At 46.5% G+C, this 20044-nt stretch overlaps 1 protein-coding gene across 1 annotated transcript; it reads right to left on the bottom strand.

Moving 5' to 3' along the window:
• Positions 1 to 797: 797 nt before the first annotated feature.
• On the bottom strand, positions 798 to 19001 carry EIF2B5 (eukaryotic translation initiation factor 2B subunit epsilon). The gene is made up of 16 exons (XM_005484871.3): positions 18798 to 19001; positions 17591 to 17715; positions 17055 to 17240; positions 16789 to 16966; positions 15458 to 15538; positions 14689 to 14766; positions 14296 to 14608; positions 13549 to 13694; positions 13121 to 13256; positions 12563 to 12664; positions 11818 to 11925; positions 10838 to 10928; positions 9938 to 10061; positions 5180 to 5305; positions 3571 to 3681; positions 798 to 2505 (listed from the first exon to the last, which is right to left on the bottom strand). The coding sequence occupies exons 1-16, from the start codon at positions 18948 to 18950 to the stop codon at positions 2440 to 2442; spliced, it is 2124 nt and encodes a 707-aa protein (XP_005484928.1). The 5' UTR covers positions 18951 to 19001; the 3' UTR covers positions 798 to 2439.
• Between the last annotated feature and the right edge of the window lie 1043 nt (positions 19002 to 20044).

The following is a 20044-nucleotide window of genomic DNA, read 5'->3' as shown; positions in this document are numbered from 1 at the left end:
ACCTTGGAGAGTATCAAGTGTACTAATTTGTTTTCTTTTTGCTACTCTGTTCTTGGCATCTGTAAAACTACCCCACCACACACACCACCAATGCCTGAAGGATGTGGCCATAGAGCAACATTCTCCCCTTGGATTTTAACTCTCAGGTAAAAAGCAGCTCATACCACAGAGTTGGAGCAAAGGAGGAAGGAATGTGGAAAAAACAAAAGTGGAATTGTTACTTGGCAGAAATAATCAAGAACTTCTGGCAAAAAAGAGCCATTTACAGCACTACATGTTAAATTTATTCTTAAGCCAATCTTTACCCTGTAAAAGGAAAGAATAATATTTGAGATGTCCAAAGAGATTTTAAAATTACCAAGTCTTGCAGCTGGTTTGTAAATGGTTTTTCTGTAGCTGCCTCTGCCAGTTTTTATTTCCCAGCACCAGGAGGACACAATGCATGATGTATCAGCCAACATTCCTACAAATTCCCATAATGACAAATGATAACAGATTTCTTTGGATTTAAGGTTCATCTTTGCAACATAATTCTGTACAAAACCAAACCTCACCCACTCCAGGATTCCAAGTTCAGAAGTTTTAATGAATTGTTCTCTAGCTGCAGATAGGGCTCATGAGTTACCATCAAACATTTTCACCAATGCAACGCTGTGCTGATTTCCTACCTGGCTATTGTGTGCTTAAAATCTGAGGAAAAAGCAGTGATGAGTTATTTAACTTACACATGAAGCCCTGCTCAGGCATGTAAAACTGGAGACATACAATTTCAAGTCAAAAAAAAGCAAACAAGATGGTAACACCAGGATAGTTTTTATTTGCTCCCTGAATTAAATATTGGCAGATACAGAAAATTCAGATACCGACTATTTCCCCAACATTTACAAGACTGAGTTTGCAATGTCAGAAAACAAGGACATTTATGCACAATCCTGGCAACTGATAGTGTGAGTGCACAAGATGGCCCTGCCTGAACATCAGCTTTTTAGAGGCAGTATCCCTGGTCTCCAGCATCCAATGCTGTCCCCTCACTGACAATTGTGGCACCACGGAACGGCCAAGTAAATATCCTGAGTGGGCAGCTCCAGTGCATTTCCCCCTGCAAAGGATTTATTCCATGCTCCTCCTGAAGGGGCAGAGGCTAGGTCAGCACATCCAACAAATAACCCACCTATGAACACAAGCTGATGGTTGCAGTACCCTTTTCACTGTTGAGAGCAGGGAGAATGCAGCACAGTGACACTTCCAAGTAAGCTGTTAACGGCCTTGCTTCTGCCACACATTGTGAGCCAGAGGCACACTCACTCCCTGCTGCCTGCCGAGCTGCTCTGCAGCTGCAGAGCCTCACACTGGGTCTGCAGCACTTTCCCTGCTGTCTGAGGGAAGTTTCAAATAAATAAACGGCCATGAAGTAAGCAAGCTTATATAACTGAAATCATGTGGATACACAGGCTGTGTGCTGCTGAAGGAAATACCACTCGCTCCTTTTCACACTGGAGCAGAACTTCGTAACTTGCATTCTCCTCAAAGCAACTGGTGCAGTCAAAGCCCCCAGGGCAAAATACAAGTGTAGTTGGTGCAGCACGAGGAGCCAGGCACCTCTGCTCCCTTTTCATAAAAAAAATTAAGAAACAGACACTTCTCTAAGCCATGTCTGCTAAGCTGGGGGCACAGAAGAACGATCACATGCAGGATATGGTGATTGGTACAGCCATCAACCAACCCTGTGGGGAAGCTGAGCACACACCACCCCCAGTTCTACAGCACAGGAAACACACGGTTTTACCAACTCCACTGTGCAATTTGTGTTAGATCCTAGCATGGCAGATGGCAAGAGATTTTCCCTTTTGGAAAGATCACAGAAGTGCCTTCTAGGCTGCAAAATGCCTTGGGCGTCCTCAGACAGCTGCATCTTCTTTAGGCACAAGAACTCCTGAATTCTAGTCCTGCACTCCAGATCCTAATCCACATGCTCTTACTCACCAACCTTGCCGGTGTCTCTTCAGCAGGAGTTCCCTTAGCTCCAGAAGCAACAATGACTCCAAATACCTCAGCTGTATGACCATTCTTCCACAACCCTGATGGTTAGATCTACAGGGGCATTGTATACATCTGCATCTATTCTCTCCCTTTGTATTAGTAACAAGGACCTCCCAAAAGATAGCTTATAGTACATCATATCCAGGCTCCAGAGGGATTTTAGGTATCACCACCTCCTGCTTTTCCCTTATCGTTTTTATACTGGGTTGCAACATAAGGTGCAAATGAGGGAGGGAGGGAAGTGGCAAAGTTGGGAACACACAACTGAATTAATGATGGGATTGTCAGTCACTTCGATGTCAGGCCCCACATCTATACACCATGCACTGGCATTGATCTTGCCCTGCCCACTTGGCCCAGAAAGGCAGTGAGAGCCTCTTCTCATGCTGAGCCACCATGTCAGTCTTGGTCGCCATCAGACGACTCCTCCTCTGCCTCCTCCAGCCACTGGATAAACTTCTGGAGCTGCAGAGAGAATGAAACAATTGGGTAACAACTGACACCGAGGAGATCCTGGAAATGCTCAACCAGTATACTGTGTGAGTGAGCATCACTACCATGCACAAGAAAGTGTTTCCAGGAGAAACAGAAATGGAGGCAGTTTGAGGGAGCAAGAGACATTTAGGTGAAAAACCACTGGGATCCACAGACAAATGCAGACTGATTAAATTCCTAAAGGAGATTCCTCCAGTCAGACAATCCCTCCAACACTCAGCAAAAAAGACAAAAGCTTGAGAGGTTTTCAGAGCTTCAGGGCAAAGAGATGGCAGCTGCAGCTTAGCTGACATGTTAGGAAAACTCTGTTGGGAAAAAAACTTGTCAGAAACTGCTATTAAAAAGGCAGCTCATTTTACGTTTTAACTGGGCTTGAACAAGCAGCTGAAAGCACTGCTGACCTATACTAATAGCTGACTTTGCAAAGGTCTTGAACAAAGTTGTTCTTTAGATGGCTTTTTTCCCTCTACTTCTCTTCCAGATCCAGGGAGGAGGACGGGAACAGGGCTCAGCCAAACTGCAGCACAAAGTTCTGCCTGATGGAGGAGGGAAGTTTATATGCTCCTTGCAACAGAAGCCAAATGAAACTACTCAGTACAGCAAATGCTTAGAAATATATGTGAAGGGACTGCTGAGCCAGGAATGAGAGCTTCAAAGGAATTGCATGGGGCCAGCACACAGGGCATTGGCCTAAAGCCCATTTCAAATGGGTGTTGGCTTAGAGAAACTGTGCTGCTACTCCAGAAAGTGCTGGCCTCAGAGTGCTACAGAGAGCCCACTAGAAACAATCCTCACACTACCTTCATTCCTTATCCAAACAGGATGATTATGGCAGAATGCACAGAAACTCTTCTGGAGGACAAATCTGTGTTGCTTAGTGTTCAGTGCACTCGTGTGTTTCTTGGCCTACCATGTGATGGCAGCTGCTCCACAGAAGGTGACAGCGACACCAAACTTTACTGGAAGTTTCTTCCAGCAGCTGTTGTCTGTCTGTCTCCCCCCAGCCCAGCCTCTCCCAACACCTTTGGGACTCACCCGTTGGTTTTTACGAAGCTGCTTTCCTTTGTCAGACGTGTCCCGCAAAGAGAACCAATTGAGAATTACATCTTCTTCCAGAATTTCCAGCTGGTAAAATGTCATCAACACCTGCATCAATTAGAAAAGAGCAACAGGCTCTCTATAAACTCTTTTGGGACTAGCTCACATCCAAGTACAAAGTTTGCACGTAATCTGTGTCTCTCAGCTCCGTCTTCACCAGAAGGCACTCAGTCTGCTTCATTTTCCTTCTACTGTTAAAAATAACCGTGATTCTCCTACCAAGCCTTATGTTCCTGACAGATATTGTGACACATAATGAGTCAAAGTTCAAGCTCCATCAGCATCAGCTCTGAGGATGCTGGGTAGGACTGAGAGCAGTGGGCAATGAGGGGTCAAAGAGGACATCAGTTCAAGACCTAAGTTCTCTTTTTAAACCAACCCAAACACCATCCCCAAAGCAGATCCAACACGCAACTGATGCTGGCTCACATTCAGCAGTGACACGTGCAGAGGAGCATGAACCTGTCCAGCTGTGCCCCTCCTCCTGCCAGCTCTCTCTCTGCAGTGCCTTATGGCAGGTGTCAAAGCAATTGGTCATTGCTCAGCTCAAGCCCCTGCCCTGCGAGCGAGGGAGAGAGGCCATCAGGCTTTCTCAGGGTGCCTTTGTGCTCAGGCAGAGCAGGCACTTTGCATCGGCCTCCTTGCAGCAGAGCGCTAACAAAGCTGGCTGCCAACTCCAAATATAAAGTGTCACTTCAATTCCCAACCTCTAGGGAAACTCAGGCCCCTAGAACAATGGACACATGCCAAACAATTGCTGTAATTCAAGGACATTTTGGCTCACCAAACTGAAGGCTTTTGGCTCCAGTCCTAAGTGCTTTGCCATCAGCCAGAAGCACTGGTAGAAGTTAGGATTACTCTTTTTTGAGGAATCAAGAGTTAAGCAGGCTCTAGGAGAGCTCCTCCAAAACAGACAGGGGTTTCCTGAGTTGCTGCTAAAGGAGCCTTGTAATCCAAGTCAAATGGTTTCCATGTGATAAGGCAGACAGAATGTAGGGACAAAATATTTGTAAAGGATGGTGAGGAGAAATATATGAAAATTCTCAGAAGTAGGGAGACAGATAATAAGCCACATGACAGCTTTCCTTTACTCCCTATTTCATAACTAGCTCAGCCTGGATAAAATTCCACTTTTATTCCCAGCTTTTGTGTTTTGCACTCCAAAGTAGGATAAACCATTTAGCAGTGAGATCCCAGGGACCATGGAGAGATAAATGAAGAGAAGCTCTTCCTAGAGCGAGTCTCTGGCCTCGCCTCTTCCAGTGTCACACAACAAGGGCATCTATGTTGGAAGCTGCAAAATAATAGCTCCCCACAGGCTGCAGGCTGGTAATTAATACTCACCCTCAGCTGTGCTCCCTCAGAGGCACAGGCAGACACAGAACTATTTTTTTTTTTTTTTAAGAAATTGTTATAAATGGATTTTCTACACACCCTCTCCACTGAGACTCCAAAATTCTCTCCCTTAAAGCAGAGAGGTGATGATGCAAATAGGATGCATTCTACTGTGAATCTAGCAAAAACAGGTTTGGGAGAGGATACTCACTTTAGCTATCGATGTGCAGAGACTGTCATGTTCCAAGAAGAATTCCTCAATGGCACATAAGGCATTCAAGTGATCTGATGCTCGTTTTATGTAGTTCTTAAACAACGGGGTCCAGTTCTTCAACAGCTGCAGGGAGAAAACACAGAAGAGCTCCTGAGCTGAGATGGATGGGTGCACTCAGCCCTGTGTCTCAGCTGTGATACACCAAGTGACCCAGGGAAGCATTTTATGAAGCTATTCAGCTAACTACTTCAGGTATTTGACCCTCTCTGTCCATGAAACAGATAATATTGAGTCTCACATGTGAGAAGAGAACCTGGTTTTACTAAGCTTTCAGAATATCTATTAGCTTTCCTGTTTTTGCCTCTCTAGATGGAATACCAGATCATCACAATGAATGTTGTTCAATGTAGTCTATTGTTCAAACAAAATCTCTTCACTGCAGACTGATAAGGAGAGATACCTACATGTTACTCACAGCCTCCCCCCACAGAGCAGCTGACATTTCAGTGGAATTTTCCTTCAAAGCAGAAGGACGAATAAGGAAACATAGAAAAAGATAATGCCAGGTTAATTACCAGCTGAGTAGAACTGAACAGTGAAAAACAACCACCCCTAAAACAAGAACATGTCAGAGCAGCCCCTAAGTGCAAATCACACATTTGCTGTGTGCCCAGAGGCTTGTTTGGATCCTGAAGCCTGCTGCAGGGAACAAGTGGGAAGGATAAAGGACAAGAAGTTGTTACACTATTAGTTGTTCTCTCCTCCAAGGCTTATTTTTCTTGAAGTCTTAAGTTTAGTGATTTTAGTGCTGCCTCTTCAAACAATATTTCTGAGTCCCCCACAGCTCTTTCCCTTGTTGTACATATCTGGGAAATATGCAGCAGGGAGCTCTGCAAAGCAGCACAGACTGACCTGAATCTGGGATAGGAGGTAATAATTAGATCCCCATCCACAAAAAATTTAAAAGGTATCAGAACTTGGATAAGATACAAAAATTCTTCTTTGGCCACATCATGACCTGACCATCCTACAAAAGCATTGCAGGAAATTAAATCAGAGTTCCACATCTTTTTAAATGGAGTAATTGAACAGCAGGTGATCCTGGAACTACACCCCTGACATGCCTGCACAGATACACAGGTCTGCTGTGCCTTCAGCAGTGTCTCCTTACAGAACAAATCTGGTCTGTTTTGAAGGGAAACTGGCAATTCACAGGGGCTTGGGGTGTGATGAAGAAGCTTTGAGTCACCTAAATTTGGGGTTAATCAGCATTTTACTGACCAGGATAACTGTTAACAGGCACAGACCTGGGAGAGGGAGAGCTCCAGGACACACAGCAGAGCTACAACCCAGGCTATGGGGATAGTCCAGGCTGGTGTGGGCCACCAGAGACAGCCTCAGCTAGGAAACAGTAACAGGGCTCATCTACTCTGTAGTACTGCACTCCATCACCTCTGCAGACACAGCTGCTATGCAACCCTGCTGGAACTTGCATGCCTCAAGCAGAAACAAAGAAGAGGATTACTCCAAGCAAACTCATCTGTACAGTGTTACACTGACTGGTTTGAGGCACAACAGTAACAGCACAGAATGATCCTGATCATCATGGTATGACAATAAAACAACTGAGGGTTCTGTGGCATATTTATAGGAGGTAATGCTAAATACTCTTCCCTCCTCTACAACCATCTCCCCATTCTTATTACTACTGGATAAGAAAGTTATCCTACTGGAAAGTTTATTCCAGGCTAAGAAACACTTTGTAATACCTTTCTATTAACACCTTTAAATCATAAGCAGGCACAAACCTAACCAGAAGCTACTGAGTTTCTGAAAGCAGGTTATTTATACAGAAAACACTCACAACCCCAGGACTCAACTCAGCGTGCCTGCTGCTGGAAAAGGGAAAGAAGAAAAAATATACCATGTCAAGTTGAGAACATGCACTGCCCTGTAACTAGTGCTGGTGGGGGTAGTTAGACCACAACAGCATTTGGGCTGATCACCATAAATGGCTTCAGTGACAGCAGAAATCCATTTGGTCTCCAAATAAGCAATCCCATGGTGTGTTCACATGCACTCCATTACAGAATCCCAGTTCTGGGAAAGGTCTGTAGTTCTAGGAAAGGTCTATTTCTGCACGTTCTCTGCTTTACAACTTGCACAAGAGCTGAACGAGATGTCTGACACACATCAAACTGGATACCTCTATTTGTCAAGCCTCCATGTTTCATCTGAAAAAAATACCCATGGGCATATCCTTTACCAGATGCTTGTTTCCTAAAATTGCTGCAACACTTCAGAGCTTCACGCTCAGGGGCCAGCACTTCAGACCACGTAGTGTGGTTTCAAGTCAAATCATACATCACAACTATGGCATTCCCACAATTTCCCCTCCTGAGCTGCCTGGGACTGCTCTACCATAGGTTTTATATAAGCAACCCATCTTATTTCAGCATCTCTTGGTCAGAGTTGAGCTACAAAAAGAGTGAGAAACATAAAACAGGTCTGTAAGGTTCAGTGGGCTCCTGATACCCATCACTCTCAGAATGCAGGTAGCCCCATCTCACACAAAATAACATTTTTCCATAACTACTTCATCATGAGCAGCTCTCAGCCCAAAACTGCTATTGCCTGAGGCAGTTTTAGCTGCAAACTTCAGCAACAACTATTTTCATTATGTACTAACCTATACCAAGCCTGTGCTTGGGATTTGCAGAGTGTAAATAAGAATTAGTAAATTAATGGAGTGCACTTTTTACTAACCAGGGAATTGCAAGCTGCAGAGAAGCCACTGTTCCAGATGCTGTACAACTTCTACCTGAAGAGCTGATCTTTGCAGAGCACTGCTGGTAAATACAAAAAGCTGCTGCCTCAGAAGAACAGTGATGTGTGTTTAATAACCTTTGAAGGCTGGGTCACTACATCTATTAGAGGTATATCTCACCCCAAATACTGGGTTATTGTAACAGTGACAAACACCATAAGTGTAAGTGAACACACCTGTAGCTCACCAGGACACTGTGATCATGCTGAATGCAGTGCAGAAAGCCAGCACAGCAATCCTCAGCACAGTGAAGGATTCTCTAAGAAACTTTCTGGTTGTTCTTTACAAGGGAGAATCTGGAGAAAGTGGCTGCCATGATGGTCAATTGGTTTGACACCTGGCTCTATGTGATAAATCTAAGGGTAATTTTTTCATAAATGAACACAATTTCCTGCCTAGACAAATGCCACCTGCCCATGACATGACACATGGCCACTCTAAACATCACATTTTGATTATTACTAAAGCATTAGCTTTCCTTTGATGGCAAAGATATGGACAAAGTTACCCAGAGAAACTCTTCACCTACTACCACTGTCTTCATCTTCTAGGGGTATGGGGCAATTGCACAAAACTTTGTGCATTTATATGCTTTACCCCAGACTAGAACGTCTTCTGACTGGGTGCCACAGTGAAATTCTCCTTTCTCACTCATGCTACAGTTAAGAGCCTAATCTGAGAGACCAAGAGATGCCATATCCCAGCTGGGATTAAAAAAACCCCATCCTATATAGCTACCAATTCCACACAAGCTGTTGTCTAGATGAACTGCTTTCCACTCAGAATCTAACACCGGCTCCAACATCTTCTTCAGTCCTCCTCCTTCAATTCTCTTTTCTAGGACAGGACATGCTATTCAAGAAAACAGTCTGGAAAAATGAACAAAAGCAAGCAGAATTTGAACAGAGGGAGCAGCAAAACCTCACTAAGCCATCTGAAGAACAGATCAGTTTACATGGATGTTTTCTGCAGAAGGCATCTCCACATGTCCAAGAGGTGAATTAAGTAGCATGCTTACACCTACACAAAGGAGAATTAGTTTTCCACCCTTTCCCATCAATTGAAAGCACATACTTCCTCAGAGAAAGGATTATGAGGAAGTCTAGTGTTCCTCTCAATCTCCTAAAAAAAAAGTAGTCCTAAAAAAAAAATTAAGTAGTCTGTCCCAAACATGTGTCAGACCTATTCATTCTTAAGAGCATTTTCAGAATCTGTAGTTTGCAAAGTCAAATACATAAATGGACTGTAACAAGGAGACAAAGATACTACAATGACTTCAGCTTGGGTGAACAAAACCATTAAGAGAAGACTGTCTGCTTTTTAAAACAGGTCCTACCCTACTTTTTCTGCCATAAGGCAGGAAATTGAAATTGGTACACCCAACTACACAACCCATGTCCCTAGCAATAAAGAAGAACTTTATCTTTGCACAAAGACAACAATAGTGTGCCTTGGCATTTGGCTGGAAAAAAAAATTGGCACCAATTATGGTATGCAGTAAAATAAGACCTTGGAAAGGATCCCAATGGGAGAGGAGTGCTCCCCATTGCCCCAGGGACAGGACTTGAGATGGATTGAAACTGGGTTGCTGGAATTGAAGCCTGTAAAGACATTCTAACAGACCTCCTCTCTTCTCTTTTACAAATTATGCACTTCTACTGTGTCACACAGGCAATAGAAACAACCACAGGTACTGAAGTAGAGCTCCCACACCTACAGTCTCAGCTGAGCTCTGTCAAACAGGAACAACAGTTTCAGTTCATTTTTATTTCTATAGAAGACAAAGATGCTCATGAACTCAAGGAGTTCAAGTGGCTCCAGGGTTAAACAAAAGGGATTTCTCAGGCAGGAACTACCTAGGGCACACAGAAAGACTGTTACACACTAGGAGACAAGCCCAAAGAAGAGTAAAATGGAGCAGGACTCACAGGAAGTAACGCTGAGAAATAGTTCTGGGAGTCCAGGTTTGCATCCAGCTGCTGCAATGGGAACTCCAGGATCACTTTACTGAGCACCTGCATCATCTCCTTCAGGCTAATGTTATATGCATACCTAAAATTAAAAAGGCAACATTTCAACATTTCACACTGTCTGATCTCGGCAGACTGTGGCTATTCACAGAGATGGAGCAGAAAATCTGATTTTCATATTCTTATTTGTTTATTTGGTTTTCCAAATATTCAGATAATAAAATCACTTTGGATTGCATCAGACTCTGCATAAGGCCATAAGTTCTGAAAATCTGTTATCACAATTGAACAAGCTGCTGCAGGGACAGCACCCTCACATTTAGCAGAGTGCTGTAGGAATGCTCTTGCACAAAAGCAAGCACACAGGTTTGGATTTGAGAAACACTAAATAAAAGGCACTCTAAATACGTGTTGTAGACTTGCTGCTGTAAAAATACTGTGCACAAGTCACACCACAGCACAGCCCCAGCTGCAGGCAGCTGGCTGAATGCTGCAATGCCCAGAGCAACAGACCCTGCATGAACTTCCAGGCAGTCGTGCCAAGAACTGGCCTTTTCTCTTCAGTCCACAGTTATTCAGCAGCAATTCAATCTCTTGTTACAGAGAGGGGGCAGGAAAAGCCTAACCACCAAGGATGCTAGAGGTGCAGCTGGTGCTCCCCATCAACTGCTGCTGTCATTCAGTCACGATATCTAAGCTGCATTTCTCATGCTCCTTACTGATAAAATGTCTAGCAATGGGAATTCACGTGGTTTCTCCTCTTCTTTTGACATGCCTGCTGTCAATCCCTGCTGTTCAGCAAAAGGGACAATATCCCTAAGGACACACCAAGGACCCCTAAGGACATCCCCAACTCACTTGAGGGAGTTGATTTCCAGGACCAGGTTGTCACAGGAAATGTTTTCTTCTTCACCCCTTTGTAACGTACCCAGAACCTCGTTCTGGAAAACTAATGAAAGAAAGGACAGGCACTTAGACACCAGGGAAAAGCACAGATTTCCAAACTGCTCATTACTGAAGGAATGATGCCCTTCACAAAAAAGGCATTCTGACACAGATGTTTATTTGTTCTCTGAACACTGACACAAACCCACAGCAACTATACTTATAAATAGTGGGATATAATTCAAACACAGGAAACCACCTACTACATGTCACTGATCTATCCACAGAAACCAGTACAAAGCTATTTACCTCTGCAGCCTTTTAGAGCAGAGTTTCTATTATACTTTCACAATCTAGCCTTTCCTACTCAGACAAACCTCATCTTCCCTAACTGAAAGTACTAATTCAAAACTAAAATTTATTGGTTTAATTTCCTTTGAGGCGATATTCCAACATGAGAAAGTTTTTGCGTTTTTCCAATTTGGCCTGAATCTCTTTCTAATCCAGGTAAGATTAACACAACAAAACAGAAAACCAAAACATCTCTGCCTAAAGAGGAAACTCCTACAAGAACATTTACTTCTCCAGAGTGATTACAGTTCTAAGCTGTCCATACAGAGAAACTCTAGTGGACCTTCCCATAGTCTCTAAAATTAGGCAATGACACTGCCATTTAAAGAGACAACTCAGGGAGGCTCTTTCATGAAGGTCCAGTGATGAGGAATGAGGAAGATGGAGACTCTTTGCTAGTTTCTTATCCTTGACTGCTCTGGGTTAACCCAGCAGTGATACAGGGAATATTAATGAACTCTGTAGAAAATGCAGGAAGTGAGATCAGGAAACAACATATCACAGAGGTGCACAAATTTTCCAACACATCCAGAGAAGGCAGCACAAACCTCACACACTGCAGTATCTAAAGAATCACTGTACTTCTTCAGAGCCCACCTCACCTTTGATGTCATCCAGCTGAGGGGAAGCTGCCCGACTGTCTGGCTCCTCAGAGCCCATGCTCAGGTCACTGTCAGATTCACTCTCTTCCTCTGAGGGCATAGCTGGGCCTGAGCAAGGACAAGATGCAGCATTCAGCACTCAAAAGCTGCAACCATCATATGCCATGAGGAACCAGGTGTCCCAGGGACTTCCCAACTTAGTCAGCAACTATCTGCAAGGAAGCTTCTATTTACAGGTCCAGATGATTAGATTTGCTGCAGAGGGAAAACTACAGCAGGCACAAGGATAATGGGATTTTTGGGAGTCTGCAGTCAGACAACAAAGGACACGGACAAAAGCAACTGCATTTTGTGCAGCATGCTGAGTCACAATGGAGCAATGTCAGCAGACACTGCCACTGGCAGGAAGAAAGCCAGCAGCACCTGGAATAGCCAAAGTATATTCCCATCTGAGGGAGGGGCTGGTGCCCCATAGTGCAGCATTGCCAGCACAGACAGCTCTGTGTGTTAGTGCAAGGCAAATATCTAACAAACACCTTCCACAGAGCACAGGTAGAGAGAATCTGGTCCATGACCTGCTTTTAACTCTCACCTTCCCTGCACACATAGCTGTTATCTGGAGCCAGTCTGCTTCACAAGGCCCAGGTCTTCCTCTAGACACAATCACCAGCATCCCACTTGGCTGGTTTCCCCAACACACACCTGTCTGCTCAGCCCCAGATGACCACACTAAACTTCTCCTCACCCCATAGGCTTTGCCTCTGCTCTTCTTCATCCTCTTCATTCTTGTCATCTGCTTTCCAGAGATAGCCTCTGCCCTCTGAGCCTACATCCTTTTTATTGTAACCTGGAAAAGAATCAGCAATCAGAGTGTGGACCTAGCAGATCTGCTTACAGGCAAACCTGAAATAGACTGTATAACCTGCATGTCACTGCCCCTACAGAGCCTTCATCAAGAGGGAGCTGGGACTCCTGCAGATGCACATGGATTTCAGCTTTCATTTCCTCACATGCCTTAACAAGTGACTTACTCCTTCTTACAGCAGCAACATTTGGCAGACCATGTTTAGATCCCTTGACAAACCCACACTGTAGCAACAGCACTTCACAAGGACAAAGCCCTTGGACTCAGCTGAGTATCCTTGCTTGCCCTGATGAAAACCCATAGGTTCCAGGCTGAATGCAGCTCTAAGCTCCATCCTGGCACTGCAGTGTCTGGAATGATGCTGGTAAAGACCCAGAAGATCATGGAAGACAAACCCTTCTGCACAGCTTTAGTGCATGGAGACAGAGACTCTCATACCTTTCAGTTTCACTTTGCTCTCCTTGTTCACACCAGAATCATCACTGAACTGGTCATCATCCTCTTCCTCCTCATCTGGGGGGTGCAGAGAGATCACTGTTCCCTCAGAGAGGGTGATGCCAGGACCTACTACTACCTGAAAATATGTGAAACACATCTTAATAACAAACACTGTGACTGCCCCCTTGTACCTCCACCAGCAGCTGCAGACAAGCTGTCACTAATAAGTGTAACTGAAGACACCAGCACTGCCACTTTCTATATTATACTGCCCCAGCCAAGCAGAGGGAAGAAAAGGGTGTGAGCAGTAGCACAATCTCCACCTCTGCAAAAAGGCTTGGGGCAGCCCTGTGTTCTGGAATAGTACAGTGTAAGATAAGTGACCTGCCAGGAGGGGCAGAAAGCAGAACAGACATAAATCAGCTCACCTGAGAAGAGAGGACACAGCGGGGCTTTAGCTTTACTTTCTCCTTCACTTCAGCCTCATCACAGATAACAGAATGGTGGATCTCCACGTTATCTGCTATGTGCACTCGGTCCCACAGAACAGCTCCATCCAAAGTCACTTTATCACCTGTTACACACCACCAAGTACAAATATGTTGAGGAAGGCTGTCTGGTGCTCTCTGACACTGCTGAGTCTTACTAGGTTACTTAAGCCTTACATCTTACTGACTCCCAACCCCCTTGATGCATGATGGATGTTAGATGATAGGGGAAGAAACAGCTCATGAAAATGGGGACAGATGTCCCTCATTTGCAGGATGGTGGTGGTTGATAACTCTAGATCAGTAAAGGCCATGCATTCTCTGCTGCTGAAACAACTAATTTGCATGAAATACTTTCCAGCTTCATTATGGTACCCTGGAAACTTTAATCTATTTCCTCTGCTGGAGAACCAACCTTGTCTCTTTTCTCCCCATTAGCAATCAATCAGTACCCACCTATCAGTGCAAAACGCACTTTAAAAACTGAATTCCAGCAAATGTGTGCCCTGGCCTGGCACGGCTGGCACATCCCCCCCTCCTGCACTCACCCATCCTAAAGTGAATTCCAGCATATGTGCCCTAGTCTGGCACATGCTCCACTCCTGCACTCACCCATCCTACAGTGAATTCCAGCAAATGCGTGCCCTGGCCTGGCAAGGCTGGCACATGCCCCACTCCTGCACTCACCTATCCTGCAGTTCTGCCCAATAACGCTGTTGGTGATGGAGCAGTTGCTGCCAATGACCGTTCCCTGCCCGATGAGCACGTTCTCCTCCAGCACGCTGCCGTGGCCGAGGCTCACATCCACCCCTCGGTAAATGTTGTGTTTAGAGTGGGTGTAACTCTGGTTCTTGTCATCAGTGAAGTTCATCTCAGGAGTGAGAGGATAAACCCAGCGCCGGATGATGTCAGAGCACACAGCCTCGTACATCAGCAGGTTGCATATATGAGCACCATACTCTTCTGTCGTTACATGCATGTGGATCTGGTTCCCCAGGACCTGGCAGACAGGCAGAGGTACATCAGAGGGTTCTCTAAGGCAAAGTAACAGGATCTCCCTTGTAACAACCGTCTCCTTACCTCCTCATTCACCAACAGGCCACGCACAAAGTCATCCCGTGTCTGGTAGTCAAAGTTGTCTGTGAACAGTTCAGCCACCTGCCAGGAATAAAGTACATGGAAATACTATAATTAGAGCCAAGTTATACAATATAGGAAAGTGATGGTCTTGCCTTGAATAAAGCTGTGACTTCTTCTGCTAGGAATATTGACCCTCCCATCTCCTCCCCCTACTACTCCTGCAGAATCAATTAACAGATTCTGATTTCAAAAGGGGCAAGACATTGCTTTAGCATTTCCAAGCAGTTTTCCCAGCCTCACTTTGTAGTTTCACCCTCAAAGGAAGGCTGCAGACAAACTTTATCAGATCTGGAAGATATGTTAGCGAGCCTTGGTGAGCCTTAGCTGCAATAACCCTGAATGTTACCCTAACATGGGACCAGCTTCAAAGTATCGACACTTCTCCACAGCACAGCCACCACCTCTGCTCCACAGTTATTATATCCAAAGGGAAATAACTTATTTCCTGAAATAGTTTCATTCTGTGCCAAACCAGCCAGTGTCTGGATGCACCCACCATGTAGTTCTGTCTGGGCTTGAGCAGTGGGTGCCAGAAACAGATTGAGCTCCCATGTGTTCCATACAGCAGCAGCACTTGATCACCCAGCCCTCAGCTCAGCCAGTTCTGTTTCCCAAACCTGGTACTCAGGCCACACACACCCTGCACACCAGCAGTACCAAGGGAGCAGTGCAAGACTGAATTTTGGACCCTTGGAAGGGCAGGGCTCACCTGTGGAGAGCAGATGCTGATATGACAATCCAGCAAGTCATGGCGCACCTCAACATTCTCAATAGAGTTCTGAAATAGACTCTGAAAGGGGAAAAAATTCAGGTGACCTGAGTGCCTCATGCAGTATCAAACCTAAAAGCCTTCTATAAGGCAAGGGCAGTACTCACTGAATTATTAAACTAGCTGAAGCTCTGAGGATCAGAGAAATCTACAATCTACACTAGACCCAATCTCAGTAGGCACAGACTGACCACACAAAGAGCTGAGCATCAGCCAGCAGAGACTGCCCCTGCCCCTAGACAGTGCAGGTCTCCCAGAAACACCTTGTACCTCCAACAATCACTTTTGATGAGGTTCCTTACCTCTGGGAGTCTCTGGGAGCTACAACTGTACAAAAAACCACTGATAAATCCAAATACAATTTTTACAGCTGAGGGTCAGTTTTGTATTGTTGCATTTTGTTTCTTCTGGCTTTTCCTTTTTTGTTTTCTATGGTGGTTTGTACTTCCATTTGAAGACATGAAATAACCTCCTGATTACTGATGTGGGGATGAAAATATTATACAATGATGTGGGGATGAAAATATATATACAATATTGTATATAATATTATACAATATTATACAATACAATATTATATCATACAATAGTTATGAGTTGAAGAAAGAATCTGGTCCATCGATCTCATGGAGAAAGTGCTTTCACAGACATTTACAGAGCATTTACTACATTATTAGGTGAACAAACAGGTAAAAGGTGGTGTAATTCCACCCCATGTCTCAACAATACTTCAAAAAGGAAAGGGCTGTTAAACAGTGGAATGGACTGCCCAGGGAGATGCTGGTGTCCTACCCTTGGAGGTGTTTGAGAAATGACTGGATGTGCCATGGTCTAGTTGATAATGTGGTGATCAAAGGTTGGACTCTGATCTCAGAGCTCTTTTCCAGCCTAAATGATTTGATAAAAATGGTCTATGTATGGTAGTGGTATATGCACCCCAAACTGGGAGTCCCTGCGATACCACAAATCATCTCCCTCCCTTGTTTTATATCATGGCAAGGAAATAAGGGTCAAAACCTGAACTCTGAGAAATTATCTGCCTCATACTCAAACTGGAACGAGGCACAAACATGCGTGTCCCAGCATGATTTCACCAAGCTTCAAATAAAGATCAAGGGGGGAAAAAGCCATTTACCCCAAGTTACTTCCTATCATCTGCTCCTCCAGGAGGAGCAGCTAGGACAGCTCCCCAGCCCTCACTCAGGGAGGATTTCCCTGGGTGGGCTGCCTCACTGCCACAGCCCTTTCCACCTGCCAGGCTCCAGACGCACCATAGGAAAGCGGAATCGCTTCAGCCCCTGCGTTCTCTGGTAGTGAAGGACACGGTTTGTGGCACTGTCCATAGCAATAACAATGTCATCCTCCTTGCACCTGGCGTGGTGGCCAGGCGAGGACTCCTTGAATATCATCGTCATCACAGACACATTCTTTTCCATCTTACGACGCAACCTGAAAAAGGAGGGCACAGCTATGAGAACACTCCTCAGAGAGCTACTCCTGCAGCACATCAGGCAAGATTCACCCTTCCAGCACCTACTTGTGTTCCTCCAGGGCTTTGGATATATTGAAGTTGGACACTACGTCGCCAGTGACCAGGATGAAGTCAGAACGCACGAGGGACTTGGCGTCCACGTCGCGCAGCACGTCCCCAAGGGAGCGGTACAGGTCCGAGGTGACAAAGCGCACCTTGTTGGGAGACGTGTGCCGGCACCACTTGGATTTTCTGGAAGAAGGGAAAAAAACCCATCAGGAAGGCATAAAGAGGCTGTTCCCACAGTGTCCCAGTGTGTACCACACCTATAAGGGAGTGCTGTGACAGTGAGCCCACTACTGCCAGGCTCAGGTACGCTCAGAAGGGGAACTGAGGAGCAGTCCCACAACACTCAACCCTTCAAACACTGCACAACCGCCCTCCTACACAGCAGGGACAGTCCTTTCTGAGATATGCTGGGAGACCACTGCTGAAAGGGTGTCTCTTACAGTTTTCATATTAATCAGTGAGACCTCTGAGACTTGTTGGAGGGCAGACAAACACGTTCCATGATAAAACTGAAAAGAGTAAGAGATTCTTACTGCAAATGCTCTTTTATCTCAGCTGACTTCCAACAGCAGAAAACAAAGGTTTCTTCCACTCCTGTTGCTGTTAGGAACTCCAAGGTATAATCAATCATGGCCACATTTGCCATAGGTAAAAGAGCCTGAAAAAAACCAAAACACTATAGAGATAATTGAACAAACACTCAGTACCCCAACATCAGAGACAGCCCCTTCCAGCTTGGGGATATAATATCATCAATAGTACCAGAAACATAACACAAGTAACTGCCCCACCAGGTTTTATAAAAATCTTTTGGAGTTGATCTAAACAGCAAGAGCTAATTTGTGATCTTCCAGTGGCAGATCCTCAGTTCAGAAAGGAAGGCATACAAAAGTGAAGTTATCACTGAAAACTGTTCAAGAAGACTCAGAAAAATGACAGAGACTGGAAAAGTGCTGATTCCCTGACTCAGGCTTTAACTGCTTCAAGAAAAACCTGTCAGACATGAATGATGAAGCCATAGTAATATGAGTGTCCAGAATTAAACAAGGGGAACAAAACCCCAACCTAAAGTGAAGTGAGTACTCTCTTGACTTGAGATTCAACTCATTCTTATTAAACTGAATTACTGAGTCACACCTGAGTGATGGTATACCATTCCTCAATTCAGTTTTGGGGCTGTTTCATTTCAGGCCTGAGCTCGCGTGTATAATTACAAGCACCACCAACACTTAATCAGCAAACGAGGTGAGATAATTATTTAGACTTAAAGTCTCCAGAAGCCTTTTATGTTCTTTTAACACACAGCCTTTTGAGATGGATAATTAAAGCACTACCCCCATCCATTTTTCTGGTCGTATTCTTTCACGCATTACAGCTGGCAAGGGCCAAGATTTCGTTTCCTTACTTTATCAGAAACAAGCCTATCCAAACCCGCTGCCGGTCCCGCACCAGCCGCAGACCAGGAGCCGGCAGCGCAGCTCCCACGCCATATGGAAAAGCGCAGAGCCCGACACAGCAGCGATCGATCCTCGCCGCCTCCCCAGCTGGGGACACGAACTCCTGCGGCCGAGAGCTGCCGGAGCGCAGGAGGGCGGGAGAAGCCTCTCCTCCTCTCGACCCAGCCCGGCCTCCCGCCAGACCCCTGCGCGCCCCGGCCTCCCGGGGACAGTGCACACCGGACAGGCGGCCCCGGAGGCGCCGGCGCGGCGCGGGCAGCAGCACCCAGAGGGGATTTCTCACCCGTGGCCGGTCCTTGGAGATCGGGAAAAAGCGGCGGTTGAAGCTGTCGGCGACCAGCACGGCCTGGAGCGGCGGCGGCGGCTCCTCCTGCGGGTCGGGGCCGCGGGCGGACCCCCCGCCCGCCCCGCGCCGCGCGGTACCGCGGGCCGCCATCGCCGCACGCGGCCGCCGCCGCTTCCGCTTCCGCTCGCGACGGGAGCGGCAACGGGCGCCCGGCGGGGACACAACAGCGTGGGGCGGCGCGTCCCGCCGGGAGCGGGGCGGGAGCGGGGCGAGAGCTGCTCAGTGCCTCCCCGTCATCTCCTTCCTCCCGGCATCACCTCCGTAGCGAAGGTCCGCCGTGGCACGGCCTGAGGAGCGGGGAGAGGCGTTTCATCGCCGTCCCCCGAGTAGGGAACGGAGGTAGAGCAGCGCAGCTCCTTGCCATGGCCGGGCACGGTCGGGACTCGGCCTGGGGGAGGCCTGGATGTCCCCACAGACAGCCCCAGGTGGCCTCGGGGTGTGTGTAGTACTTTGATGTGACCCTGGTGGTGTCTGGTTTTGGGAACAGTGAAGTTTTCTGATACACTTCCTAGCAGCTACGTGTTTGTGCTGCGTTCCCAAATGCCCAGACGCTTCTCCTGCAAAGGACAGCCTTGATGTGAAGCAGCCCGTCAGCGCAGAGCTCACCCCTGCCATCAAAGCTGTCCCCAAAACCTGCAGCCCCTGAGGGACCCCTCAGAGCCCGCTCAGTGACCCTTCCACAGTGGATGGGATGAAAGGAGACGTGGTAGGGGTGGAATTTTTCTTCCCCTCAGCTCGATGAAGCAGCTGGGATGCTGCAGTGCTGTCTATCCCCCTGCTCGGACACTGTCACTTCCACGGATTCCCGATCCCCCCTGGCCATTCCTGCCCCAGTCCAGGCTCCATCTAGCACAGCTCTGATTGTGCTTCAGTACTATCCTGGTCCTCAGAAGGGGATGGGCCATGTACGGCCCTCAGCACAGAAAACCTGCCCTCAGCTGGGCCCTCTGCTGCCTTTCCCTGCCGCCGCTCCCAGGGCTGCAGGACTTGTCTGGCACAGTCCACTCAGCTCCGTCACCTGCTCATTTGTCACCGACGAAAAGCTGTGTGGTAAGCCTGCATTCAAACCCAGGAAAACAGGCTGAAAGACCTCCCTAGGGAGCTCCTAGCTGGATGGCAGCAGAAGGGCTACGGAGAGCCCTGAGCCTGGCATCAGGACAGCCCTTTCCAGTGCTGGCTGCTGC

Source organism: Zonotrichia albicollis, chromosome 9 (assembly GCF_047830755.1).
Source record: "Zonotrichia albicollis isolate bZonAlb1 chromosome 9, bZonAlb1.hap1, whole genome shotgun sequence".
Taxonomy (NCBI): domain Eukaryota; kingdom Metazoa; phylum Chordata; class Aves; order Passeriformes; family Passerellidae; genus Zonotrichia; species Zonotrichia albicollis.
This window is presented reverse-complemented; position numbering and strand designations above follow the sequence as displayed.